Genomic DNA, 27,541 nt, shown 5'->3' on the forward strand with positions numbered 1-27,541 from the left:
ACTAGGAGCCCAAGGTCGTCTTCTAGGGGCTGACCTATGGTCTGTTTTGGGTTCCTGGGGATGTTTCTCCTCAGCAATGCACACTATCACATTAACCCACACAAGATCTAGACACTGCTGAGCCCAGTGGAAACCTACTGGCTCTGTTGTGCTGAACCAGGCAGATAGAAACAGCTCTAGAAACAGGAAGTCCCGCCCCAAAGGGGAAGAGGCTGGCAGGCTTGGATCTCAACCTAGGGTTTGAAAAGAACTACCAAGCAGGGACATGTTTTGACAAGTGGGAAGTAGGGTCCTCTTAAGTCAAGCAGGGGATGGCTTCACAGTTACTTATCAGGTCTGTCTCCTTGTCACCTCTGATTTTCTCAGCTGGACTGAGCTGGGGAGTAAGAGTTGGCAGATTCCTCTAGTCCTGCCTCAGTTCCCATTATTTTAAAGCAGTCTGGCTATGTAGCCCTGGCTGGCTTCAAATTCACAGAGAACTGCCTGCCTCTGCCTTTCAAGTGGGAGAGAGGTCTGTTGTTTGTGGTGGTGTTGTTGACACAAGGGATACCTTGTGGCCCATGATGTCCCTGAATTCACTAGGTAGCCCAAGCAAGCCCAGAACCAGTTCTTCCTGCCCCTACTTTCCAAAATGTTGGGTCACAGTTCAGTACTGCTATTCCTGACTCCTCAGTTTTTTTCTCAAGTTTGCTCTGCTTCAAGATTTAGGCATTATTCCGTCTCCATAAACCCTTGCCTTCATTTTTTAGTACAGAATCATTAGGCAGGGGCAGCTTTGAAGACGGCAAAGTATCATATGGTCAGAGCTGGAGGGAACTATCTGATGAACTCATCAGTTATGAGTACCTGCTGCCCTTCCAGAAGACCCGAGTTTGGTTTCCAGCACCCAGGTTCGGCAGCTCACAAGCCACCTGTAACTGCAGTTCCAAGGAGTTTGACACCCTCTTCAGACCTCTGGGCAGCAATCACGATCACAGACACATAAACAGAAATAAATCCTCAAAACGAGTATCCATTGTCATTCTCTTCCTAGAAGATGAAAAAAACCACTCCAGTAGTGCCAATCGTATCAGGACTAGGGCATGCCTTCATGCCCCCTAACCCTGGCAAGTTATTGAATGCCTGTGAGCCTCAATTTCCTCTGTATTTTCACAAGTTGCTTTATGGAAAATGTATAATACTATAAGTAGCATAGACTGAAGATTACCACCATGTAGCTACTATACTGCGCCACCAAGCCCTTCCTTGTTAGATCTGCTAACTTGTGGTTCAGGGGTATTTCCTGTGTACCTGCCCAGGAGATGCGGAGTTCTCCTGGAACAAGTTCTTGGAAAGTTTATGGGAAAGAGCCCGTGAAGAAAAAAACGTGACTGCGGGGACATAAGAGGCAGCTTAGAGATAACAGCTGTCGTTCTAGGCAGACATGCTTGTCAGAGAACCCGAGAACCCGGGAGAGGGGGGCCGAGGGGGAAGAGGTGAAGAGGGGGCGGTGGGGAGACCCGGGTCTGAGGAAGTAAACAAGAGGAGTACCACAACAGACGGAGGGCTCTACTGCTGGGAAACAGCCCCCTCACACTTTCCACTGCGAATCGAAACCCTGAGCCCTGGGCTGGGGGGCGGGCAGTGGGGAGGGGAAGTGGGGAAGGTGGAAGGGAAGCAGAAGGACTTCAGAGGCAGATGAGCATCCCAGCTCACTGCCTTGGCCTTGCCTCTACTCTGCTCTCTGCCCCAGCCCTGCCCTGTCCCAGGGGTGTGTCTCCTCCCCACCCCCATCTAGCCAGCTTCCTCTGGTCTCCAGCGTCTGGTCGTTGGTCCTCCTCCCTCTCCAGACCACCCACCCCCTCCTGGGGGTCGTCTCTTCCCTACATTCTTTCGCCCTGCCTCACCTCCCTCCTTGTAGAACTTTTGTTTTTCTTCTCCCAGGACCCCTTTCTGACCTCTCTTGGAGGGCTAGGGAGGCCCAGGCCATAGAGGAGATGAGGGAGACTCTGCTCCTAGGCCTTCTGCTTCTGCGACTGCTGTGGGAAGCTCCAGGTAAGATGGGGAGTGGGGAGAAGCCAGCAGGGGCCTCTGTGACCTGTCTCTTTAGCACCATGATGGGCTTCTAATGCCTTTTTTTTTAAAAGGACAATCCTTCCAATCCCAAAGCCACCTCGGTCTCCCCTTGACAGGGAGGAATGATATTTCTCTCCCGGAACGCCGAGGCCTTTCTCTATTCTCAGATCTCTTGACTCATAGCTCTTGGCCTCTCTGTTGCTCCACTAGCCGTGGTTTCAGAGCCTGGGAGAGAGGACTCCGTGGTGTGGGCCCAGGAGGGGGCCCCTGTCCATCTTCCTTGCAGCCCCCAACTCCCCCACCGGAATCCCGACCTTCTACGAAGAGGAGTGGTCACTTGGCAACATCAACCAGATGGGTATGCACCCCACGGTCGGGCGACAGAACCTCTCAATCCAGTTCTAATGGCATTCTGATAAAACCCCGTCCTATGGCTAGGCAGTAGTGGCCTTTAATCCCAGCACTCAAGACGCAGAGGCAGGTGGATCTCTGTGAGTTTGAGGCTAGCCTGGTCTGCAGAGTGAGTTCCAGGACAGCCAAAAGCTACACAGAGAAACTCTGTCTCAAAAAAAAAGAAAAAAAAATCCAAGCCAGTTTTGTCCCCTCTGTGAGTCCCTCAGAAGCCAGTTGCTCGGCCTCTCCACACAGCCTTTTAGTGCCTTCTCTGCAATCTGTGGTCCATAGTCTGCCACCTCTCCAGTAGCAGATGGGGTGACTGGGGGTGGGAGGGGGAGGCTGCTAATGGTCGAGTGCTCTCTTAGGCGGGTTGCTTTATCCTCAAGAGTGTGTTTAGAGTGTATCTCTTTATGGCTTTTTTCAAATTGCCTCGGAATTCCTCAATCCTATTTCCCACTCCGCCCCTGCCCTTGACCGTCTCAGGGGGAAGCCCTTGCCTGGGAGGTCGGCCCCCCATCGCTACACGGTGTTGAGCGTGGCTCCGGGAGGCCTGCGCAGCGGGAGGCTGCCCCTGCAAAGCCGCGTGCAGCTGGACGAGCGCCGCCTCCAGCGCGGGGACTTCTCGCTGTGGCTGCGTCCAGCCCGGCGCGCCGACGCTGGCGAGTACCACGCTGTGGTGCGCTTCCCGGACCGCACCCTCTCCTGCCGTCTCCGCCTGCGCGTCGGCCAGGCCTCGAGTAGGTGGGGCAGGACAAAGGGAGAGGGGCTGGGAAGCAGGTCCCCGTCTCCCCGAGACAGGAAGAGCCCTGGCCCTCCCTGAGGGCCTCCAGAAGTGTTCAGGAAGGGGTGACCGCTTGATGGCAGGGTGGAAAGTGCCCCCCTAAAATGCATGCCTTTAGGCGGGGGTGAGGGGGCTACGGAGAAACTGTATCACATACCCCAGCTCCTTCCTCCGCCCCCAACCTACAGCGGGAGTGCCCTCCCTGGTGGAGGTAGAAGAGGGAGGGCGCCTCTTCTTTGGGGGTCTAGAGTGACTCATTTAAGACATCCATAGCTCATCCTCAGGCAAGGTCTGCCCAAAGAACAGGCCAAGTAAAGTAAGTGAAGGCAGGAGACAGAGGAGTCCTGGGTCTCTTGTTAAACATCCCAGGTTTCAAGTACTGAGCTGGAATGGGAGGCTGTAAGGATAATCTGAACACAGCGTCCCTGTTTCCATGAGTTTTCAGCTTGCTTGGGCTGGCTGCATTGAGAAAGTGTTTCCATCTAGTCCACTGATTGGTCCTTTTTACTTTCTCACAGTGATCGCCAGTCCCTCGGGACCCCTCAGGCCGTCTGATTGGGTCATTTTGAACTGCTCCTTCAGTCGTCCTGACCGCCCAGTCTCTGTGCACTGGTTCCAGGGTCAGAGCCGAGTTCCTGTCCACAAGTCCGCCCATCACCACTTAGCTGAAAGCTTCCTCTTTCTCCCACAAGTCAGTCCCCTGGACTCCGGGACCTGGGGCTGTGTCCTCACCTACAGAGATGGCTTCAATGTCTCTATCACACACAACCTCGAGGTTCTGGGTAACTCTCCCTAGCTGTCTTTACTCTTGACCCCTGTCTGCCGCCCACCTTTCCTGACTCATGGGCCCCCCAAACAGGTCCTCCGCTGCCATGTCCCTTCAGATTGCCGTGTAGCAGTGTGCAAGCCCTTTCCTCTGTGGGATTCTTTTAGCTGCCATCTCTACCCTAGTTTGTCCCTTGGCTGCCCATCCTTTGGTATCCTGCTGGCTCAGCACAGTCTGCGTTTTCCAGCTTCCCTAGCCTGTCTGTTTCTTTATTCTGTTTCTTTGTGTGTTACTCCCAAGTACCTCCATCGTCCTCTGCCTTCCTTCCTCGAAGTTCCCGCCCTCTGTCCCACTGCATACCCACCCCTGGGCACTGATCTTGGCGTTTCCTTTCCCCCCAGGTCTAGAGCCCCTAGCTCCTCTGACAGTGTATGCTGCTGCAGGCTCTAGGGTGGAGCTGCCCTGTCACTTGCCCCAGGCTATGCGGACCTCTTCTTCACTCACTGCCAAGTGGACTCCTCCTGGGGGAGGCTCTGAGCGCCTGGTGACCGGGAAGAGTGGCAGTTTTGCCCTTCGACTTGAGACTGTGGGTCTGGAGCAGGCTGGGACCTATACCTGTAGCGTTCATCTGCAGGGGCGGCAGCTCAGTGCTGTGGTCACTTTGGCGGTCATCACAGGTCAGCCGCAGGTGGGAAAGGAACAGCTTTTCCTCTTCAGGGGAGAGTGTTGTCAGAGACTGTGCGGATGGGCTCCATGATGCTGGGCCAGTCCACTCACGCATGATGTCTTCCCTTTTCAGTTTTTATGGGGGGGGGAGAACAAGCATATGATGGCTGCGTGTCCCTCAGCACATGTGGAGGTCACAGGACAACTCTGGAGTCAGTTTTTTTCCACCCACCTTTTTTCTGGGCTCTTGGGACTGAACTCGGGGTGCCAGGTTTGCCTGGTAAGCGCCTTTTCTTCCATGACCCCGACTGCTGGGGCTTAGGCTTAGGATGACTTTGAACTCCTGATCCTTCTTCCGCTTCCTAAGCACTGGGGGGATAGACAAATACTACTGTGCCTGTCAAATTATGGGCTCATTTCTTGTTTTGTTTTGTTTTTTTTCTTCTTTTCGAGACAGAGTTTCTCTGTGTAACAGCCCTAACTGTTGCTGTCCCGGAACTCACTCTGTAGACTAGGCTGCCTCAAACTAGGAGCCCCAGCCTCTGTGTCCCAGAGTGTGGGAGTTAAAGGCAAGCACCACTGCCACGCCAAGTTAATGGGCTGTTTTTTTTCACCCCCACGATAAAACAAAAGAAAAAACAAAACCGAAACTGAAAATCTCCCCTTGACTCACAAAATAAAAATCCCACTTCTTTTCTAAGGGACTCCCCTACTGTGAGCTGGCAGAAGGTTGAGGAGTTAGAAACAGTAGGTAAGATTTTAAATGGTTCAAAGGAGGCAGCATATATTCTCAATTCCTTGCCTGCTTTTGGCCTGGGACTTGGTTAAAGTTGTGCGAGTTGACCTGGATTTCGAAGGAGTTAATAAATCAGTCCCTAGTCAGCAAATATTTGTTAGGGTTTTCCAAGACAATATAAAACAAAAACAGGCCAAAAAAAGAATCAGAAAGTACGTGTTCATTGATTGGCAGATACCAGCCATGATGATTAGCTGTGTCTGCAGTGGTCACCTGTGGCCGTCAGCCACATAGTAGGTGCTTGGTAGTGTGCACTGGAGCCAGACGTGGTGGCACACGGCTGTAATGCCAGCCCGTGGCGGGAGGCTCAGGAATTCAAGTATGTAGTGAGTTCCAGACCAGCCTGGACTACTTGACATCCTGTCTCAAAACAACAAACAAAGAAATATTGATTACATGACCAAGTAAACGAATTAACAAACAACATATCTCTAGGCTGTTAACCCTGAATCCCGCTCACCTTATCTATAACTCCGTCTGGACATATTATCTACCCCTCAGCTTCACTGGGAACCCTATCTTTTTACGTCAGCCCTTTGCTAACTCAGTCTATTGGTAAGTCCACTGGAATTCCACACCCCCCTAACTCTTCTTTGCCGCATTCAGTCAGTCCTCAAAACCCACCCATACTTCTGCCCAATGCTAATGGCCAGTGTCTTACTGGCTAAATATCTGTGGTGCTGAGCTTGGCCTTGAACTCCTGAACTCTTGATCTTTGGGCCTCTACCTCCAAGTGCTGGGGTTACAAGTATGACCCACCATGCCTGACCTCCAATGTCCCCTTCTTCCTTCTTCACTTCCTTCTTTTCTCTTTTGACACAGAGTCTGATGTATCCCAGTTTGGCCTGAAACTCACTACATAGTGGAGGATGGTCTTGAATTTTTAATTCTCCTGCTGCCATCTCCCAAGTGCTAGGATTATAGACAGACGAACAGCTACCACATCCAGTTTCTGTGGTGCTGGGCACCGAACCCAGGCCTTCATGTTGCCAGGTAGCTCTATCATCTGAGCTAAACCACCAGCCCTCCAGTGTCTTCTGAAAGATCAGCTGTGTTTAGCTACTCAGGGGGGGACGTGATACTGTCATTCCTGCTTTACAGAGAAGGTGTGGTCTCAAGGTGGTGCCACTGGGAGATGCTAGGCCCGGGTCTAAACTTGAAACGTGGATGTCTGTGTCACCAAGTCTCCCACATGCTGTGCTCAGCAGGGTGCAGGCCCTTCGCCATTTGCCAGCTACCACCCTATTTCTAGTCAGCTTTGAGATGCTCTGCTTGTGCATCCAACAGTTGGTTACTTGTTCTGTGAACATTCAGGAAGGGGTCATGATGTCCCCTCAGAGATGGCACGGAGATGACATTACTGGTGTGAGCAAAATGATGGAGGCAAGGGAAGTTGTTGGGAGTGCTGGCGCTAATCCACCTGACTGATCTGAGAGTCTGAGCATTGTAGAAGACAGTAAGCTTGTGCGCATGTGTTTCTGTGTGAGTATGCACATGTGCGGTGTCAAAGGAGATAAAAAGAAAGTGTTGGATTCCCTGGAGCTAGTGTTACAGGCGATTGTGAGCTGCCAGGCGTGGGTGCTGGGAGCTGAACCTGGGTCCCCTGGAAGCACAGTTAACTCCGATGACTTGGTAAGCCCTGAACCATCTCTTCCTTTTTTATTTTATTTAAAAATGTATTTTATAAAGCCAGGTGGTTGTGGCATACTCCTTTAATCCCAGCACTCAGGAGGCAGAGACAGGCAGATCTTTGAGTCTGAGACCAGCTTGGTCTAGAGAACAGAGCAAGTTCCAGGACATCTAGGACTATACAGAGAAACCCTGCGTGAAACAAACAACAAAGGGATGGGTAGCGGTGTCCTACGCCTTTAATCCTAGCACTCTGCAGGCAGAGCACGAGGGTCTCTGAGTTTGAGGCCAGGGCTGTAATATAGAGGAACCATGTCTCAGAAGAAGAAAAGAAAAGAAGGAAAGAAAGAAAAATTTTATTATATGTGTATGTATATTTTTTTGGACTTGTACATCTGTGGCTGATGTCCCCAGAAACAGGAGGGGGCATCAGCCTCCTAGATCTGAGTTACAGACACGATTATGAGCTGCCAAGTATGTACTGGGAATCAAACTTGGGTTCTCTGGAAGAGCAGCAAGTACTCTTAATCACTGAGCCATCTTTCCAGCCTTGTTTTCTTTTAAAACCAAGGTCTCCTGTAGCTCAGCCTGACCTTGAATCCAATGTGTACTGGATCTCTAACTTCTGATTTTCTTGTATCCACACCCATTTTATGTGGCGCTGGGGACTGGACCCGGGGACTTCTGTATTCTGGGGAAGCATTCTGTCTGCTGAGGGTCAGCCCCAGCATGGATAATATTGCTCATGTGGCCTTCAGTACCAATTTGAGTTGAATATAATGTCTGAAGTGTTGGGAACATTTTGAGCAGGGGAAGTAATCAAACTAGAGTGCTGTTTTAAGATTCCTGTGGCCAGGTGGGACGTCCCTGTGATCCCAGTACTTACAAGATAGAGCCAGAGGATCAGGAGTTCAGGGTTATCTTTGGCTACCCTAGTAAGTTCAAGGCCAGCTTGAGCTACTTGAGACCCCGTCTCAAAAACATAAACAAAACCAGAGATAAATGTAGTCACGTCCTGTGACCTCTTCCCCTGAGGTTTTCCCAATCAGATTGCCAATGAGAGTAAGGTGACAGAGATGTGGGATTGTAACTTTGATAACCAAGGGGTCAAGACCCCCACAAGAGTTCTTTCTTCTAATTTTTCAGTGACTCATCAGTCCTTGGGGTTACCTGGCTCCCTGGGAAAGCTGATGTGTGAGGTGACCCCCGCATCTGGACAAGAAAGATTTGTGTGGCGCCGCCTGAACAATGGCTCCAGGAGTTCTCCAGGCCCCGGGTTGGAGATACAGGAGACCCGGTTCCTTGCTGAGCCTTGGCAATGCCAGCTTTTTCAGGGACAGAAGCTTCTTGGAGCAGCGGTGCACATCGCAGAGTCTAGCCCAGGTCGGAGGCTCCAAAATGCCGTGACCCCAACTCCAAAGCCATCACCTTGGTCATCTCCCAAGTCCTGTACCCCCACCTCTTCCCCTTCCCAGTCAGCGACCTGACTTTGAGCCCTCCAAGCCTGACCTGTTTCTGTCCTTAGCTGAACTATTTTGGACAAGTCCCTTAAACTCTCTGACCTCATCGAATCTGTAAAGGATGAGGGTGTAGCGCGGTGTCCTTTTTCATCCCCGACCCTAAGTCTAATCCTGCGCTTTCTTCATAGGTGCCCGCAGTGCAAGGAGAGCCTCAGGTGACCTTAAAGGAGACCATCTCTTTCTCCTTCTGATCCTCAGCACTTTCTCACTGTTCCTCATGGTGACTGGGGCCTTTGGCTTCCACCTATGGAGAAGACAGGTGAGCCAGGGACACAGTTCCCTCTCCTCAGAGTGCTGTGCAGGACCCCTTCCTTGAGGAAGATAACCATGACGAATTCTGAATATACTCCCAGCGCCCTTGTACTGAGAATACCTTAGGGCTAGAAAGTTTAAAGGGGCCAAAAGGAGACCCTGAGCCAGATGGGGAAGGCTGGAGAAAAAGCGGTAGGGTCAGGATTTGTCCTGTTCCTTCCTTCTCCTTCCTCTCCTCCTTCGTCCTCCATTGTCCTCTCTGTCTCTCCCCACAGTGGCTATGGAGAAGATTTTCTGCCTTAGAGAACAGGATTCACCCACCTCCCAGTCTGAGTAAGACAGAGGAGCTGGAGCGAGACCTGGAGATAGAGATGGAGCAGGAGCCGGAGCCGGAGCCGGAGCCAGAACTGGAGCAGGAGCCCCAGCCAGAGCCAGAGCCCAGGCAGCAGTGACCTGGAGCTGAGTGGCCAGCAGATCTCAGCAGCTCCAGCCAGAATAAACTCCCTGTCAGCAGCAGCAAGCCAGAGTCTGACTCTTTCTTGTCCAGGGACGGTTCCTGTCTTTCCCAGCCACTGGGGGCTCCCTTCTCCCACTCCAGCCGCCCAACCTACTTTTCCAGCCAATCTTTCTCCTCATTCCCTCGGCTGTCATTCCCTCTTCTGTTGCTTGCCTCTTTGTTTCTCTTCTCTGTTGCTCCCTTTCTCCCGAGCAATCCCTTTCCCCCACTAAAGCTCCAGAGATCGCCCACGTCTTTTCCGTAGCCCTTTCTCCACGTTCTACCCACGTTTTGTTGGCTGTCCTGGTCTCCTTTATATGCTTGTCCCTTTTGCCCGACAGCAAGCTCAGCTGTACCTCAGCATTGTGCTTAGACTCCTAACTACAGTGGCGGGAGACACCGGCAGGCAGACATGCACGCACGTGCACACAAGCCAGCCATGTGAAGTCCTCCAGGAGATGGGGCCCCCTAATCTTCCTGGGTAACCAGCTGACGTTGCTACCTCTGCCCCATCCCCCATGTTTGTCATCCCTGGGTGACTTTTCTGGTCCCAGACATGACAACACACTGCCACCTAGTGGCCACTGCTTGTCACAACCCCCGAGGAGGTCCCCAGACCAACTGTCGCAGGCCTGACATCTAACACACTGCAGTAGGCAAGATGGAGCAAGCATGCAAGTGTGCTTTCGGGGTGTGCAGCACCGAGTGTGCTCACAGAATCTGTCACATGTCTTATTTATCCTGCAGAAGAGGGACTAAACAATACAAGTTTCAGGAAATACATCCCTGGTCCTGGCAAGGTTTTAACCCAAGTATGACAACGGAAAGGCTCTAAACAAAGTCCGCAGGTAGGGATGGAAACAACCCACGAGGCAGCTGGGTATTGCTGCAACCGTGGGAGTCAGAGTCCTGGATCCTCACTCTCTTACTGCTGGTGAGGCTGTTGCAAATCTTTCTGAGCCTTTTGTTTTCTAGCCTACTAATTGGGACAATGGCCAGGTACAGAGGGGACGGAGACAGGAGCATCCCCTTGGGTCCAGGAGTTTGGACAAACACTGGTAACATATGAGACCCCATCTTTAACATAATGGATGTAGAGGTGCCTGCCTATAATTCCAGCATGTGAAAAAGTTGGCTACCTAGTAAGTTTGAGGCCAGCCTAGGCTACATCAGACCCTACCTAGTAAGTTTGAGGCCAGCCTAGGCTACATCAGACACTACCTAGTAAATTTGAGGCCATCCTGGGCTACATTAGACCCTACCTAGTAAGTTTGAGGCCAGCCTAGGCTACATCAGGCCCTGACTCAAAAATAATAGACTGAGTGGCAGTGGGGCACACCTTTAATCCCAGCACTCTGGAGGCAGAAGCAGGCAGATCTCTGAGTTTGAGGCCAGCCCAATCTACAGAATTCCAGGACAGTTGGGGCTACACAGAGAACTGTCTCAAAAAAAAACCCAAATTAATTAATTAGTTAATTAATAGAATCCTGGGCATGGTGAGGGATGTCTTAATCTCAACCCTTGGGAGGTAGAGGTAGGGAGATCTCTGTGAGTTTAAGTCCAGCCTGATCTACATGGTGAGTTCCAGGATAACCAGGGCTACACAGGGAGACACACAAACATATTTTAATTAAGAGATTTGGTGAGATGGGGCAGAGGGTAGAGGAGCATGCCCACAAGCTTGGTGACCTGATTCACCAATGCCTGGAACCCATGTAAAGAAGGAAGAAACAACCAATTCCACGAAGCTGACCTCTGAACTCCACATGCAGCCACCTCCATATACACAGCATGTGCGTGTACATCATCATCATCATCATCATCATCATCATCATAAATAGTATTAAGTAAGACAGTGATGGGGCTGAGGAGATGGTTCAGCAAATGCAGGGCAAGCCCGAGGACCTAGGTTCAGATCCGCACCACCCCTATTAAGACCCTTTAGGACTTCACTTTACAGTGTGCTTGTTCTTGTCCCTCCTTCCTGTGCCACTGAGTTCCCACAGTGACAGCGCTATAGTTCCAACCACGATCCTGAGTCTCGGGACCTCAGACTGCTCTAAATGGCTCATTATTCAGGCTTCGGGGCTCCCCCTCTCTATGACTTAACACAAAGTAATAGCTCTACTTTTCGTTCTCTGTCCCCACGTCTGTCCCTTGTGTCTCCATAGAGACAGATCTTCAACCTCCTTTTTGCGCACAGACACCTGGGAGGGTGTTTATGCCACGAGGAGCCTCCCGCAGGTGTGGCGCTCAAGCCCCTGACAAATAGGGTTATCTGAGGCCAACCCTGCCAGGAACTCCTTATTCACCACAGGGAGAGGTCTCAGCCTTGACCCAGAGACAGCTGCTGAGGTGGCTTCTCAGCAGCCCTGCCTCAGACCCTCTTTCCATGGTCACAGTGGAAGCCACCATATTTTCACGGGGCAGGGATTTCCTGGAAAGTTCCGTGGGTGGCGTTTTTGCTTTGTACTAGGTAATAACCTATGCCCTTTGGGTTTATGAGAGTTGTCACAGGTTCACTGGGGTTCATGCAGGGACTTCCCCATGTTCTTTCATGAAGGGAACAGAGGCAGACTAGAGGACCACCTTGTTCCTCTGTCTCACGTAGAAGGGAGAGGAGCTAAGGCCTTGTGGATAACAGCGCTGTGCTCTGGGGACTTTCTCAGCGGTGATGTTCCTACTCGCATTCCCTCCTCACAAAGCCCCATCCTCTAGCCAGCAGGGTAACTTGTAGCCCTGTCTGTGTCCTCTTAATGTCTCTGGGAGCTGTATTAATTCGTTAGATGTTCCTGAGTGGTTGTTCGTTTATTTCCGTTTTTTATGGCATTGGGGATGAACCTATCAGTTCATCTATAAACTAGTGCTCTGGCCCGGGAGCCTGGAGAGGAAGGGATGTGAGGAGACATTTGCAGGGAGATTTAGGGAGTGGGTGGGGAGTCATCTCAGAAGCAAAGTGTGCATATTATAGCTATCTATTGCTACATTTAAAAAATCACCCCTAAACTTAGGAATCCTCCCTCTCATGGCCAGAAATCAGGCTAGCTGAATAGTTCTGGTACAGGCTCTAAGGTGTGGCCAAATCTGTGGTCAAGAGCAAGCGTGGCCTGGGCTGAGGGATCTGTTTCTTAAAAGACTCACTCAGGTGGCCAAGGGCCAGAGGCCCTTTAAGGCCCCTTCAGTGCCGTGGCAGCTGGCTCCCGTGTGACTGGCAGGAAGGATAAGACTAAAGCAATCTCATCATCTGATCTTGGAAGTGATAAGCGGCCACTTCTGCCCTTGTCTGCAGATCACACAGGCCAGTTGTGATCCAGTATAGGAAGGGGCAAGATAAATACGTGAACCAGGGGAAGTGGGATTGTTGGGACCACTTATAGCCCAGCTATCACGAGCTAGCTGTGCTTGGTTGACAGACAGCCTAAGAGAGGGGAGGGGCATTATCATCCATCCCTGGCCTTCTCAAGGACCTGGCAGTCTCCTCCACCGTCAACTGTCCAGATGTGCTGGAGGCTGATGAAAGTCGAGCCTGTCAATCAGGAGGCTAGCCTGTAGACATTCAGGCCTTTAGCCGCTGCTTCTCCCACTCCTGAACTGGTTTATTGGTCTCCATGGGTCAGAATCAAACCAGAGAATTTTCTGCCCGATATCCCCAGCCAAGCTGAGGTGTTGGGGTTCAAATTTGAGCCCCTGCTGTGATCTTTCTGCAGAGAAGACAGAACAAAGGGCCTAGACTTCCTTCTGAGCCCCACCCGAAGATGGAGTCTTTTCTTTAAAGGGAATGAGGTTGGGGTGGGGGAGGTTCTAGCTGACTGTGGCTGACAGTTTCTCCAGAGTCACAGGTGTCAGCTGGCTGAGCCTCGGCTGAGCCCCGAAATGTGTCACCCCTATCTTCTCATGGCTGGAGGAAGCCTCTGGGACCCCCCAGAAAGTGGCCATGGGGCTCAGGAAAATGTGGCTGGGGTGGAGGTGAAATGGGTCTTCCTAGGTACAGCTTCCAAAAAGGTTAAAAAAAAAAAGGAAAGCCTCTTGTAACCCCATCTAGGCCCTCGCCCATGCCCACCCGGTAGCTCTCTTACAAGAGTGTTTGTGGGACAGCAGATGGTCGCGTAAGGAGGTCACCACAGGCGGCACCTGGCGCTCCACTTCTCCAGTGCTCTGGTCTCTAGAGCTGTCGGCAGCCTCTCTTTCATAATGCCGGGGGCGGGGCAGGGCGGGGGAGGGCGGGGGGGGGGGCTTCCCTTCTCTCCCTTTGGTTACCTCCCTATCTTTTAGCCAGGAAGCACAGAATCCAAGCAGCAAAAATAGCTCCCACCAAGAACTCGAGTCTACCAAAAACACGTGAGAGGATTTTCTACAGTTTTACCTCAGTGGGCCTGAGGATTGGATCCAGCATCTCATACACACGGGGAAATGCTCTTCCGCTGAGCTGTCTCCAGATGTATTTATTTATTCATTTGTTTCGAGGCAGTGTCTAACTAGGTAGCACAGGTTGGCCTGCAACTCCTATTCTTCTAGCATGAGTCTCCTAAAACCTGGGATTACCTGTGAGCTACCCATCCCGCTTCTATTTTTTAGCTGATCTGTCGAAACATTAAAAATGCGTTTATTGCCGGGCGATGGTGGCACACTCCTTTAATCCCAGCACTCGGGAGGCAGAGGCAGGCGGATCTCTATGAGTTCGAGACCAGCCTGGTCTACAGAGCAAGTTCCAGGACAGGCTCCAAAGCCACAGAGAAACCCTGTCTCGAAAAACCAAAAAAAAAAAAAAAAATGCGTTTATTAAGTGGGTGTGGTGCTACAGGCTTTTAATCCAGCAGTCAGGGGGCAGAGTTGGCCAAAATATGAGTTTGAGGCTAGTCTGGTCTACAGAGCGAGTTCTAGGACAGCCAGGGCAACTCAGAGAAACCCTGTCTATTTTGTCTCTTTAAAGACTTTGTTTTGTTTTTTAAATTATTTTTTTCTATAACTGCCTATACCCATTTTCTTAAGCCTACATACATTTTTTTTTAAACACACTGTGACCTGTTTAAGAGTCTTTTTTTCCTAAATCTGTCTTTATTGTGTATCTTTTATCATTTTCTGACCAGGAGAGTTTTTAAAATGCTAAGTGGGCATGACCAGGATCAAAACTGAGGCTTTGGGTGTTGACTTTCCAACATGGCGGAGGTACATTCATCACCCACTCTGGGAGCCATGCTCACTGCCCCAACTCCAGAGATGCAGCAGGTTCACATTGCCACCAAGAATCCCACTGCTGCCACCAAGCAGCTTGTAGCACACGGCCCACAAACCCCATTCAAGAGCCCCATAGCAGGACCTCTTGTTTCTTCTGCCAGCATCATCTAGGAAGAAGCTGTCTCTTAAAGGAGCCACACATCTGTTCACTACCAGCAAACAGAGCCTATCTGAAAAAATGCAGCTATCAAGAAACTGTGCTTGACCCCCATTTTTGTGGATTTAGAAGCCCTCTTTTTTTTAAAGCCTTTTTAGGTCTTATGTGGATCCATGCCCCATGTTGGGTGCCATTTTTAACTGGAGGCTCCTCTTCTGCCCACCAGTCCCAGAATATCTACCCTGAAGCTTAATATTAATTTCAATCTGTTTGGCTGATGCCTCAGGCTTATTACTAACTAGCTTTTACATCTTAAATTAACTCATTTCTATTAATCTATATAATGCCACACGTCTGTGGCATTTTCTCACATCTTGCTTCTCCAGCAGCTACTGGCATCTTCTAGACTCCACCTTCTCTTCCTTTTATCTTTGCTAGGATTTCCCGTTTGCCTCTATTCTGGCTGGCTATTGGCCAAATCAGCTTCTTTATTAATCAATGGTGATAAAATATTTTCACAGCATACAAAAGGGCATTCACATCACAAGATAGCTTTGAATCATGATAATCCTCCTGCTTCAGTCTTATGAATACTGAGATTATAGGCATGAACTGACATATTTGGTTCTCAGTCCAGTTTGTCTTTTGTGTATGGTGTGTCTGCTTGTGTGTACAGTGTATATGTCTGTGTGCCTGCTTATGAGTACAGTGTGTGTGTGTCTGTGTGCCTGCTTGTGTGTGCAATGTGTGTGTATGTGTGCCTGCTTATGTGTCTGTGCCTGCTTGTGTGTGCAATGTGTGTGTACATGTGCCTGTTTATGTGTCTGTGTGCTTGCTTGTGTGTGCAGTGTGTCTGTGTGTCTGTGTGCCTGATTGTGTGTGCAATGTGTGTGTACATGTGCCTGCTTATGTGTCTGTGTGCTTGCTTGTGTGTGCAGTGTGTGTGTCTGTGTACCTGCTTGCTTGTGTGTGCAGTGTGTATGTGTGTCTGTGTGCCTACTTGTGTGTGCAGTGTATATGTCTGTGTGCCTGCTTATGAGTGCAGTGTGTGTGTGTGTGTGTGTGTGTGCCTGCTTGCTTGTGTGTGCAGTGTGTGTGTATGCCTGCTTGTGTGTGCACTGTGTGTGTGCCTGCTTGTGTGTGCCTGCTTGTGTGTGCACTGTGTGTGTGCCTGCTTGTGTGTGCAGTTACACATGCATGTACACATCAATATGAAGGCCAGAGGTCAACTTTGAGCATCTTTCCTTAGGAGCTGTCCACCTTGCTTTTGTTTTTTATTTTTGTTTTGTTTGTTTGTTCAACACGGTCTCACTTTATAGCCTTGGCTGACTTGAAGTTTGCCATCTAGACCAGGGTGGTCTCAAATTTACAGAGATACAGCTGCTTTGGCTTTCCAAGGACTAGGACTAAAGGCATGTGCCACTATGATGAGTCTTACATTGTTTTCTGAGACCAGGTATTGTACTGAGTCCTAAGCTTGCTTATTGGATTAGGCTGACTGGCCTAAGGGGCCCTTTATCTCTGTCTCCCTAGTGTTGAGGTTACACGTATGTGCTACTACACTAACTTTTCTTACATGAGTGAGGGCTCCAAACTCACATCCTTATGCTTGGTTGCAAGCTTTATCTTACTGAGTTGTCTTTCTAGGCCCCTCAGCCACAATTTTTTTTATTGTTTTTATTGAGCTATATATTTTTCTCCACTCCCCATCCACTTCCCTTATACCCTCTTCCATGGTCCCCATGCTCCCAATTTACTCAAGAGGTCCTGTCTTTTTCTACTTCCCATGTAGATTAGATCCATGTATCTCTCTCTTAGGGTCCTCTTTGTTGTCTAGATTCTCTGGGTTTGTAAATTGTAGACTGGTTTTTCTTTGTGTTATGTCTAAAAACCACTTATGAGTGAGTAAATATTATGTCTGTCTTTTGGGATCCGGGTTACCTAACTCAATATGATGTTTTCTAGATCCATCTTTTGCCTGCAAATTTCAAGATGTCATTACTTTTTCTGCTGTGTAATACTCCATTGTGTAAATGTACCACATTTTCCTTATCCATTCTTTGGTCAAGGGGCATTTAGGTTGTTTCCAGGTTCTGAATTTGACAAACAATGCTGTTATGAACATAGTTGAACACATGTCTTTGTGGTATAATTGAGCATCCTTTGGGTATATACCCAAAATTGTGTTGCTGGGTCTTGAGGTAGGTACTGATATCCAAAGGGGCTATACCAGCTTGCACTCCCACCAGCAGTGCAGGAGTGTTCCCTTTACCCCACATCCTCTCCAGCATAAGTTGTCATCAGGGTTTTTGATCTTGGTCATTCTTACAGGTGTAAGATAGAAACTCAGAGTTGTTTTAATTTGCATTTCTTTGATGGCTAAGAATGTTGAGCATTTCCTTAAGTATCTTTCACCCATTTTAGATTATCTGTTGAGAGTTCTCTGCTTAGGTCTGTACCCTGATGTGGGATTCCACTTTGTATGCTGTGAATATCATTGGTTAATAAAGAAGAAGATGTTTGGGGCCGGTGATAGGGCGAAGTAGAGCTAGGTGAGGAAAACTAAATCGAATGTGGGAGAAATCAGGCGGAATCTGGAAGAAGCCATGTAGCTCTGCCAGAGACAGACGCCAGTCAGAATCTTGCTGGTAAGCCACAGCCACAGCCAAATGGTGACGCACTGATGAATGGAGATGGGCTGGTGTAGGATATAAGGATATAAGCCAAAAATATGCTTAAGCTATTGGCCAAACGGTATTGAAAATAATATGGTTTCTGTGTGATTATTTTAGAGATTATTTATGCAGGCTCCCATAACAGTATGCCATTTTTTATTGGATTATTTTCTCTTTTGATGACCAATTTCTTGAGTTCTTTGAATATTTTGGAGATCAGTCCTCTATCTGATGTGGAGTTGGTAAAGATCTTTTCCCATTCTGTAGGCTGCTGTTTTGTCTTGTTGACCGTGTCCATTGTTTTATAGAAGCTTCTCAGTTTCAGGAGGTCTCATTTATTAAATGTTTTTCTCAGTGTCTGTGCTACTAGGGTTATATTTAGGAAGTGGTCTCCTGTGTCAATGTGTTCAAGTGAACTTCCCACTTTCTCTTCTGTGAAGTTCATTGTGGTTGGTTTCATGTTGAGGTCTTTGATCCATTTGGACTTGAGTTTGGTTTTTTATATTTTTATTTTTGTTGTCTTTTGATTTTTTTTTTCCAAGACAGGGTTTCTCTGTGTTGCTTTGGAGCCAGTTCTGGAACTAGATCTTGTAGACCAGGCTGGCCTTGAACTCACAGAGATTTACCTGCCTCTGCCTCCCGAGTGCTGAAATCTATTTTTATTCTTCTACATGTTGAGATCCAGTTATGTCAGCACCATTTGTTAAATATGCTTTCTTTTTCCATTTGATATTTTTTGCTTCTTTGTCAAAAATCAGGTGTTCACAGATGTGTGTGACCCACCCAGCAGGTCCTAAGTTACTCCAGGGTCTTGAAGAGGCACTATCTGAAAGACATGGGAGGAAAGAGAAATGGACGCCAAGCAGTATTTTGTCAAGGCATCCGTTTATTGTTTTTTTTTTTTTTTTTTTTTCGAGACAGGGTTTCTCTGTGGCTTTGGAGCCTGTCCTGGAAGTAGCTCTGTAGACCAGGCTGGTCTCGAACTCACAGAGATCCGCCTGCCTCTGCCTCCCAAGTGCTGGGATTAAAGGCGTGCGCCACCATCGCCTGGCTGGCATCCGTTTATTGAAGCAAGTTTCATGTCTTAAATACTCCTCAGAAAGGAGTTCGGCAGGGGGAACTGAGGAAAGGGAGAAAGGAAGGAGGGGCTCGGTAGCTAGGCAACTAAGTGGGGCAGTTTGGCAGCTAAGCAGGGCAGTTCCAAGGTCAGTGGCTAGAACACCTGCTGTTAGTGATAAGCAGCAAGCCGTGAAGACACTCTGTGGTGCTTTCCAGAGCTTGAATCTCCACGGTCAGCACGTAATGTTTTGGCTAACTTTAAGTTTTCTGTCTCAAAATTTTTACTTCAAGGCCCTGTGAGATGTGAGAAAGAAGTCTGAAATGGCTCCTGACATGTGTGGATTGATATCCAGGTCTTCTATTCAGTTCCATTGGTCCTCCTGTCTGTTCTTATGCCAATACCAGGCTGTTTTCAGTACTGTAGCTCTGTAGTAGAGTTTGAAGTCAGGGATTGTGATGCCTCCAGAAGTTCCTTTATTGTACAGGATTGTTTGGCTATCCTGGGTTTTTTGTTTTTCCTTATGAAGTTGAGTACCATTCTTTCAAGGTCTATGATAAATTTTGCTGGGATTTTGATGGGCATTGCATTGAATCTGCAGATTGCTTTTAGTAGGATTGCCATTTTTAGTATATTGGTTCTACCTGCCCAAGAGCATGGGAGATCTTTCCATTTTCTGGTGTCTTCTTCTATTTCTTTCTTCAAAGATTTTAAAGTTATTGCCATACAGGTCTTTTACTTGTTTAGTTAGAATTACTTTAAGATATTTTATGTTATTTGTGGCTATTATGACGGGTGATGTTTCTCTGCTTTTCTCAGCCCATTTATCATCTGTGCAAAGGAGGGCTACTGTTTTTTTCAAGTTAATCTTGTATCCTGCTACATTACTGAAGGTGTTTATGAGTTGTAGAAGTTCCTTGGTAGAATTTTTGGGATCACTTATGTAAACTATCATATCATCAGCAAAAAGTGAGAGTTTGACTTCTTCTTTTCCATGTATCCCCTTGCTCTCCTTTTGGTGTCTTCTTGCTCTCGCTAGGACCTCAATAACTATATTGCATAGATATGGAGAGAGTGGACAGCCTTGTTCTGTTTCTGGTTTCAGTGAGATCACTTTGAGTTTCTCTCCATTTAGTTTGATGTTGTCTGTTGGCTTGCTGTATATTGCCTTTATTGTGTTTAGGTTTGTTCCTTGTTTCCCTGCTCCCTCCAAGGCATTTTCATGTTGTATTTTGTTGAGGACTTTTTCTGCATCTAAGGAAATGATCATTTGGTGTCCTTTTTTTCCAGTTTGTTTATATGGTGGATTACATTGACAGATTTCCGTATGTTGACCCATCCCTGCATCTCTGGGATGAAGCTGACCTGATCGTGGTGGATGCTTTTTCTGATGTGTTCTTGGATTCTGTTTGCCAGTATTTTATTAGTATTTTTGCATTAATGTTCATGAGTGAGATCGGTCTGTAATTCTTTTTCTTAGTAATGTCTTTGTGTGGTTTGGGTATCAGGGTAATTGTAGCCTCAAAAAAAACAGAGTTTGGCAATGTTTCTTCTGCTTCTATTGTGTGGAACAATTTGAGGAGTATTGGTATTAGTTTTTCTTTGAAAATCTTGTAGAATTCTGTGCTGAGACCATCTGGTCCTGGCCTTTTTTTTTTTGGAGGGGGGGGACTTTTGATGACTGTTTTCTACTTCTTCTGGTTCATCTATATTGGGGTGTTCAAGTTTTGCTGTTGTAGAGCCACTAGTTTTTGTTGGCATCATTGTAATGGATTAAGTAAAATGCTGTGAGTAGCTGCCATGGCAGAAACGCTGCAGGTCCCCAAGCCATGGCAGTGGGCAGTGGGTCCCGAGAGCAGCCAGTCCCAGGCAGGGATGGCACAATTCCCAAGGGCTGCATTGGGCCATGAGGGGCAGCAAGTCCCATGAGGAGAGACAGACAGATGGGCATGCCATGAGACCACGCCACAGGTGGGCAGAGAGCCACATGGCGGGACAAGAGACAGAGACATGGATAGGCATTCCATGCAGAGTGAGGTTGGATATTTATTTAGTGGGTTATGAAAGGAAAGGGGAGAGGGTATAGGGGGAGAAAGGAGGAAAGCAGAGAGAGAGAGAGAGAGACAGAGGGGGAAGGGAAGAAGTGGGGAGAATGGAGATAGGAGACAGAAGCTGCCTCTTAGTGGGAGAGAAAGAAAAGAGAAGGGACTCAGGTTGGAAGCTGAAGATCAAGAAGGAGGGGAGTGGGCGTTGCTTATCTCTTAAAGGGACAGAGCAGACCATTATAATCATGTTGCTCTTTATGGTGTTGAGTGTGTTCTTACCTTTTATACCCATCTTTTCCTCTAATTGGTGTAGTTGGAACTGTGTCTTTGATGATCAGTCTTTCAGGTGCCAGTGGATCCAAGGCCCAGATGGGGCCACTGTTCCACCCACCCCGGAGGTCACTCAGCATTCCCGGAGGTCACTTGTCACTCCCAGGGGTTGCTCTGGGCCTGCTCCCATGGAGGTTGGTGGCTTGGGCCTGGTCCTGTGGAGGTTCCTGGCTTGGACCTGGTCCCACAGAGGTCTCTGACTCAGAACTGCTCCTTGGGCAGTTGCTCCCTTGTAAGAGTGGGTCCTCTACCAAGGCTGGGCAACCACAAACTAAGCCTGTTTTTGTTTTTTGAGACAGGATTTCTATGTGTAGTCCTTGTTGTCCTGGAATTTGCTTTGTAGACCAAGCTGGCCTCGAACTCACAGAGACCCTCCTGCCTCTGCCTCTCAAGTGCTGGGATTAAAGGCAGGCACCATCATCGCCTGGCTCAATTTTTAAAAAACTATCATTCTGCCCCCGTTTCCATATCTATGCTTGGGGAGTAGTGCCCACGTCCTGCCATTCTTGGTGTTTATTTTTAAAGCTTTATTTTCATTTTATGTGCATTGATGTTTTGTCTGCATGTATGTGTGAAGATGCCAGATCTCCTGGAACTGAAGTTACAGACAGTTATGAGCTGCCTTGTGGATCTGGGATTCAAGCCCAGGTCCTCTGGAAGAGTAGTCAATGCTCTTAACTGCTGAGCCATCTCTCCAGCCCCTCCTGCCATTCTTGTAAGGATTAAATAAACATAAATCAGCTGGGTGATGGTGGCCCATGCCTTTAATCCCAGCACAGAGGCAGAGGCAGGCGGATCTCTGTGAGTTCGGGGCCAGTCTGGTCTACAAGAGCTAGTTCCAGGACAGGCTCCAAAGCTACAGAGAAATCCTGTCTCAAAAAAACCCTAAATAAATAAATAAATAGACATCAATCACACGAAACCTGTGGCTACATCAAGTGCTCACCACAAATCTTTCTTCCTCTTTTCTTGTCCTTTCTAGAAGGCCTCTCAGAGGAAACCAGCTTGCCCGTCCTTGACTCCCAGGAGCCCACCTGTCCAATCACTCACAGCCTGTACCCCGGAGTCAGCCCACAGTTTGCAAACTGTTGGGTCTAGAGCTAGAGCCAGGCCTGGGAAAGCTTTGCTCTACCCAGTGGCCTTACAGAACACTTCCCTGTGGTCATTAGAATAAGAAGATGTTATAGCTGGTTTTCTTACTCTCCTTCAGAATTTTGACAGAGCTGGCCACTCTGGGCTCACATTCTGTCATTATGATATCAGTTCTACTGCTGAGCAGGCCATGGTGGTGCAAACCTCTAATCCCAGCACTTGGCAGGATGATGGGGAGTTCAAGACCAGCCTGGCCTGGGGAGTGAGTTTCAGGCTACACGAGAGCTTGTCGGAAATAAACTTCTGCTGGTTCAGCTGAACCTCTGAGGGTGGCTTCAGCGCTTCCTAGATGAGGTGGGTACCCCCTGACTTTCCTTCGTTCCCACCCCTCCCTATTACAGCCGGTTCACTCTCGTTCACTTCACTAGCACACCCCTAAAGGCGGTGAGGTGGGAGACCTACTGCGGTAGGCCAACCCTCTTCCGCTCACTCACTCATTCATTTGTCATCAAGGAGCTGGGACCTAGCAAGCCCCCCATTCGTGTGTGTGCATGTGTGTGTGTGCATGCGTGTAGGAAGTTATGGCGTTTCATGAGGACAGAGTTTAGGTGGGGAGCATGAGAAACTTCCAGCGTTGATGATATAACTATGTTAGGGAAAAGTTCCACGCTGCCCTAATTTAACAACAAGGGTCAGGAGATGGAGAAGAGCAGCAAGGGAAGTCATTCAGCTAGCAACACCAACACCACAAAAATATCCTGCAACTCTGAATGTATATATCAAAGGTTTGATATATACAAACAGCAGGTGGCTGACTGCCAAGAGTCGTTATACTTTAAAAGCTCCTATTTTCCTTCCTCTGCTTATAAAAATGCTTACCGGGCTGTACTCGGGGGGTAGAGGCAGGCAGATCTCTGTGAGTTCGAGGACAGCCTAGCCTACAGAGCTAGTTCTAGGCCAGCCAGAGAGATCCTGTTTAAAAAAAAATAATGAAAAACAAAACAAAACAAAAACCTGCTCTTGGACAAGAAAGTTAAAGAAGGTGTGTGTGTGTGTGTGTGTGTGTGTGTATGTGTGTGTGTGTGTGGACAGACTACAGTGACTGAGTGGAACCCCGTTATTTTGTATATTAAAATTGGGGGTGTGTACATATGTGTGCACAGGCACTGGTGTGCACACAGGTCCGATGGGCAATGTCAGATGTTTTCTGTGGCATTCCATTTAGGTTTTTGAGACAAGTTCTCCCAATGAACCTAAAACAGGCCATTTCAGTTAGGTTGGTTGCCAGTGAGCTGTGGGGAGTGATCTCTGCCCCCAGCACTGGGGTTAGGGGTGCATACATACAGCTGTGTGAGTGTTGGGGATTTGCACCTAGTCGTTTTTCTTTCCCGCAAGAGCACTTATCCACTGGACCATCTCCCAGCCCTAAAGCTTTTCTCTTTCTTTCTCCCTCTTTTTCTTTCTTTCTTTCTTTCTTTCTTTCTTTCTTTCTTTCTTTCTTTCTTTCTCCCTCTCTCTCTCCTCCTCCTCCTCTTCCTCCTCCTTTTCCTTTTCTTCAGAGTATGATCCATACCTGTTCTAGCACTTGACAAAGAGAGGCAGGAAAATTGCCATAATTTGAGATCATCCTGATCTACATAATGAATTCCAGAGCACTGGCTGTTCTTTCTGAGGACCCTGGGTTTGATGTCCAGCACCCAAAAAGCAGCTCCTGTTCCAGAGGCTCTGATGCCTCACCTGAACTTCATGGGCATGCATGAACAGGTATGCAGGCAAAACACCCACACATATAGGATAATATTTTACTATTATGATTATTATTATTTAGTGGTATGTATATGCCACACGTATACAAGTGCTTGCTGGAAGCCAGAAGAGGGCGTCAGATCCCTTGGCGTGGGAGCTGCGGGCATTTGCGAACTGCCGGATGTGGGTGCTGAGAACTGACCTCAGGTCCTCTGGAAGAGCAGTAAATGCTCTTAACCACTGGGCCATTTCTCCAGCCCCCCAAGAATTAAAAAACAGGGGTGTGGTTGCTCACATCTATAGTCTTAGCACTTACTCAGGAGGGGAGGAAGAAAGACCAGAAGTCTAAGGCCAGCCTTGATTACACGAGAGTCTGAAGTCACATGAGATCCCGTTCAACAAAACAAAAAAATGAAAACAAGTGATTTAAAAAAAAAAAAAAAAAAAAACTTCTTGGCTTGTAAAGCCTAGTGAGTATATTTTCAAGTGCTGTTTAACTTTCCTCGGGAAGTCTTGAGAATGTGCCGTTTCCTAGCAGAAGTTGGTAATGATTCAATAAACCCTTTTATTTCTAGAACCTCTTGGTCTCAAGAGTTTTGCTGTAAGGTTAAATCAATAGAGCACGCCTGTAAGCACGGCACTTGTGAGGCCAAAACGAAAGGATTTGATCTTTTGTTTTGCTTTTCAGCAGGGTCTTGTGTTCAGGTTGGCCTCGAATTTTCTATATAAGCATAGGATGACCTTGAACTTTTGATCCTCCAGCTTCTACCTCCCAAGTGCTGGGACTTTAGGCATGTGCCACCATGCCTGGTTTAACAGAAAGAACTTCTGAGTTAGAAGCCTATAGAGACTGTGTAGAGAGACTGTTGAGAAGGTGAAAGATTTCAGTTTAATATAATAAGTGTACTTAATTCCACAAAGGTGTGCATTTTAAAGTGGTTTCAGTGTGGGCTGGGATATAGCTGGGTGAGAGCTCATAGTTAGCATGTATTCAATCCTCAATCCTCAGTACCAAAAATTAATATATAAAATTTAAATGGTGTAGAGCTGGGTATGGTGGTGCATGCCTGTAATCACTTGGGAGGCAGAGGGAGGAAGATTAATAGTTAAAGGCCATCTTTGGCTATGCATCAAGTTCAAGGCCAGCCTGAGCTACATGAGACCCTTTTACCTACAAAAAAAAATCATTACCACCACAAGAAAAACATTTAAATGGCTAAAATGGCGAATTTCATGGTATGTATATATATATATATATATGTATATAATGTATACAATATTCTGCCTGTGTATATGCCTATAAGCCAGAAGAGGGCACCAGACCCCATTACAGATGGTTGTGAGCCACCATGTGGTTGCTGGGAATTGAACTCAGGACCTTTGGAAGAGCAGGCAATATTCTTAACCTCTGAGGCATCTCTCCAGCCCTCCATGGTATGTATATTTTACCGCAAGAAGTTTAATATCAATTTCATGTAAATTAATTTCAGCATATACAATATATTCAATAAATGATATAGATTTAAGCTATGATTTAGGAAATAATTGGAATAATTGGTTGAGAACAATGGTTGAGAACTTGATAAAACAGGGGCTGGAGAAATGGCTCAGTGGTTAAGAGCACTGACTGCTCTTTCAGAGATCCTGAGTTCAATTCCCAGCACACACATCACAGCTCACAACCGTCTGTAATTCCGGTTCCAGGGCATCTGACACCCTCACACAAACATACATGCAGGCAAAACACCAATGAACATAAAATAAAAATAAATCAATCCCTTTAAAAAAAGAAAAACTTGGATAAGACAAAGAGCCGAAAAGTTGTGGCCTACGCCTTTCATCCCAGCATTCCTGAGGCAAAGGCAGGCAGATCTCTGAAATCTAGGCCAAATCGAGAAATAGATAAAAACAAAACAAAATCATATCCTGGCCAGAGTCTGAAATAGTTCTTGTCCCGATGACCCGAAGTCAAAACCTCATCCACTCAATATACAGGAAGTAAACGACACTTGGACTTGATTCTAAGAAAGTAGCTCCTAATTCTGGAAAAAGTCTGTTCCTGGGCTGGAGAGATGGCTCAGAGGTTAAGAGCACTGGCTGTACTTCCAGAGGTCCTGAGTTCAATTCCCAGCAACCACATGGTGGCTCACAACCACCTACACTGAGATCTGATGCCCTCTTCTGGTGTGCAGGCATACATGCAGACAGAACACTGTATGCATAATAAATAAATAAATAAATAAATAAATCTTTTTAAAAAAAGAAAGATAAAGTCTGTTCCTGCGACACTAAGATCCTAAAACAACCCAGACAGGTGATAGTTGAGACAGAGAAGGGCTTACCTCACAAGCATGAGAACAGGAGTTTAGTCCCCAGACCCCTGAGCCTGGCTGCCCTCTGTGTCTTGGGCATAAACTCTGCTCTTCTTCTGTTTGCTCCAAGAAATCTGCCTGTTCTTGTTGAAGCTCTTTTCAAAAAGGGGGGAACAGTCTTGCTATGTAGCCCAGGTTGCCCTAAGTTCAGTGGCCTCTGTCTCCCTTAGTCTTCAATGTTGGGATTGTAGACATGGGCTGTCACACTCGCTTTCCCTTGGATTTCTTTTCCCCAGAACACCAAGAACCCCTGGGACGACAATCTGGTGACCTAGGTAGGGAGTCTGCTAGGGCCACTGTACTCTGCTGGGATCTGGGGGTAGAGCGCTAAATAAGGCACTGGCCACTGCCCTTGTGTTTAGGGTGATGGACACCACCTAATACGTATTTTATTCTGGTTGGATGATGGCAACAGAGAGGAGGCACAAGGCATCCCTCCTACCTTACACTAGGAAAGTGTATTTTATCTGAGGAACTGGCGCAGCCTTAGACTATGGGCAGAAGTCAGGATGGGAAAGCAACAGGAAGCCAATGCCTACCACTAGTACCTGGTGCTCCCGCCCACAGAACCGCCCACCCAGGACCTCTTTCATATGAGGAATAAACTTGCATCTTGGTCAAGTCAAGCTACTGTCTTGTGCTTTCTTTCGTTTGCAGCAGACAAAAGCTTGCGATACTTAATAATACATATGTTGTTGACATAAGGAGATTTTGTGGTAAGCTCTCTCAGCCCTCCATGTTTTTCCTTTTGTAGTGCATGCCGTCTGCAATGAGATCATTCTTTATGGATGTGTCCCCCAAAGCCTGCGGGACCCTATCTGTTTTCAGATTCACTGTCACACCCCAGCCCTGACTAAACTGCCTCAGGCTAGTGGGTAGTTAACACCCCTTGAATATGTGGATGGAGGGACGGACGGACGGATGGACGGATGGATGGATGAATGGATGGATGGATGAGTGGATGGATAGATGTACGGATAGACGGACAGATGGATGGATGGACGGATGGACGGATGAATGGATAGATGGATGAGTGGATGGATGGATGGACAGATGGACAGATGGACGGATGAATGGATAGATGGATGAGTGGATGGATGGATGGACGGATGGACGGATGGACGGACGGACGGACGGATGGATGGATGGAGAGTATAGAACCGAGTCACAAATTCACCTGCCTACTGAAGCCTGCCAGGTAATGCAGATGAGATAGGAGAAGAATTCTCTATATTAGAGAGAAGGTGTTTGCATGCCAGAGTGTCAGAAAAGAAAGCCCGAGGCAGGGGGATCCACACCTGGCTGCTTTTAAAGAACACCTCAGAGATTCTGTCTGGCCCTTTCACTTCGATTCATTCTCAAAACTGCGTCACTTGGCCAGGCTGGCTGCAAAGGAAACTTGAAAATACGTCTTATATCTGGGTCTCAAAGGTCAGAGCCAGTTCTGCAGCTCTGTAATCCCAGATGCTTGAGAGGCTGAGGCAGGAGGATTGTTTGAGCCCAGGAGCTGAAGACCAGTCTGGGCAATATAGTAA

General features: G+C 47.9%; 1 protein-coding gene across 1 annotated transcript; it reads left to right on the forward strand.

The window, feature by feature from the left end:
• Positions 1-1,691: 1,691 nt before the first annotated feature.
• Positions 1,692-9,369, forward strand: Lag3 (lymphocyte activating 3). Its single transcript, XM_075981965.1, has 9 exons — positions 1,692-1,750; positions 1,924-2,034; positions 2,266-2,413; positions 2,935-3,188; positions 3,751-4,014; positions 4,400-4,675; positions 8,236-8,472; positions 8,738-8,868; positions 9,137-9,369. Exons 2-9 carry the CDS (start codon positions 1,977-1,979, stop codon positions 9,311-9,313), a joined length of 1,545 nt encoding a protein of 514 aa, XP_075838080.1. The 5' UTR covers positions 1,692-1,750; positions 1,924-1,976; the 3' UTR covers positions 9,314-9,369.
• The last annotated feature ends 18,172 nt before the right edge of the window (positions 9,370-27,541 follow it).

This window comes from Microtus pennsylvanicus, chromosome 8, assembly GCF_037038515.1.
Source record: "Microtus pennsylvanicus isolate mMicPen1 chromosome 8, mMicPen1.hap1, whole genome shotgun sequence".
Taxonomy (NCBI): Eukaryota; Metazoa; Chordata; class Mammalia; order Rodentia; family Cricetidae; genus Microtus; species Microtus pennsylvanicus.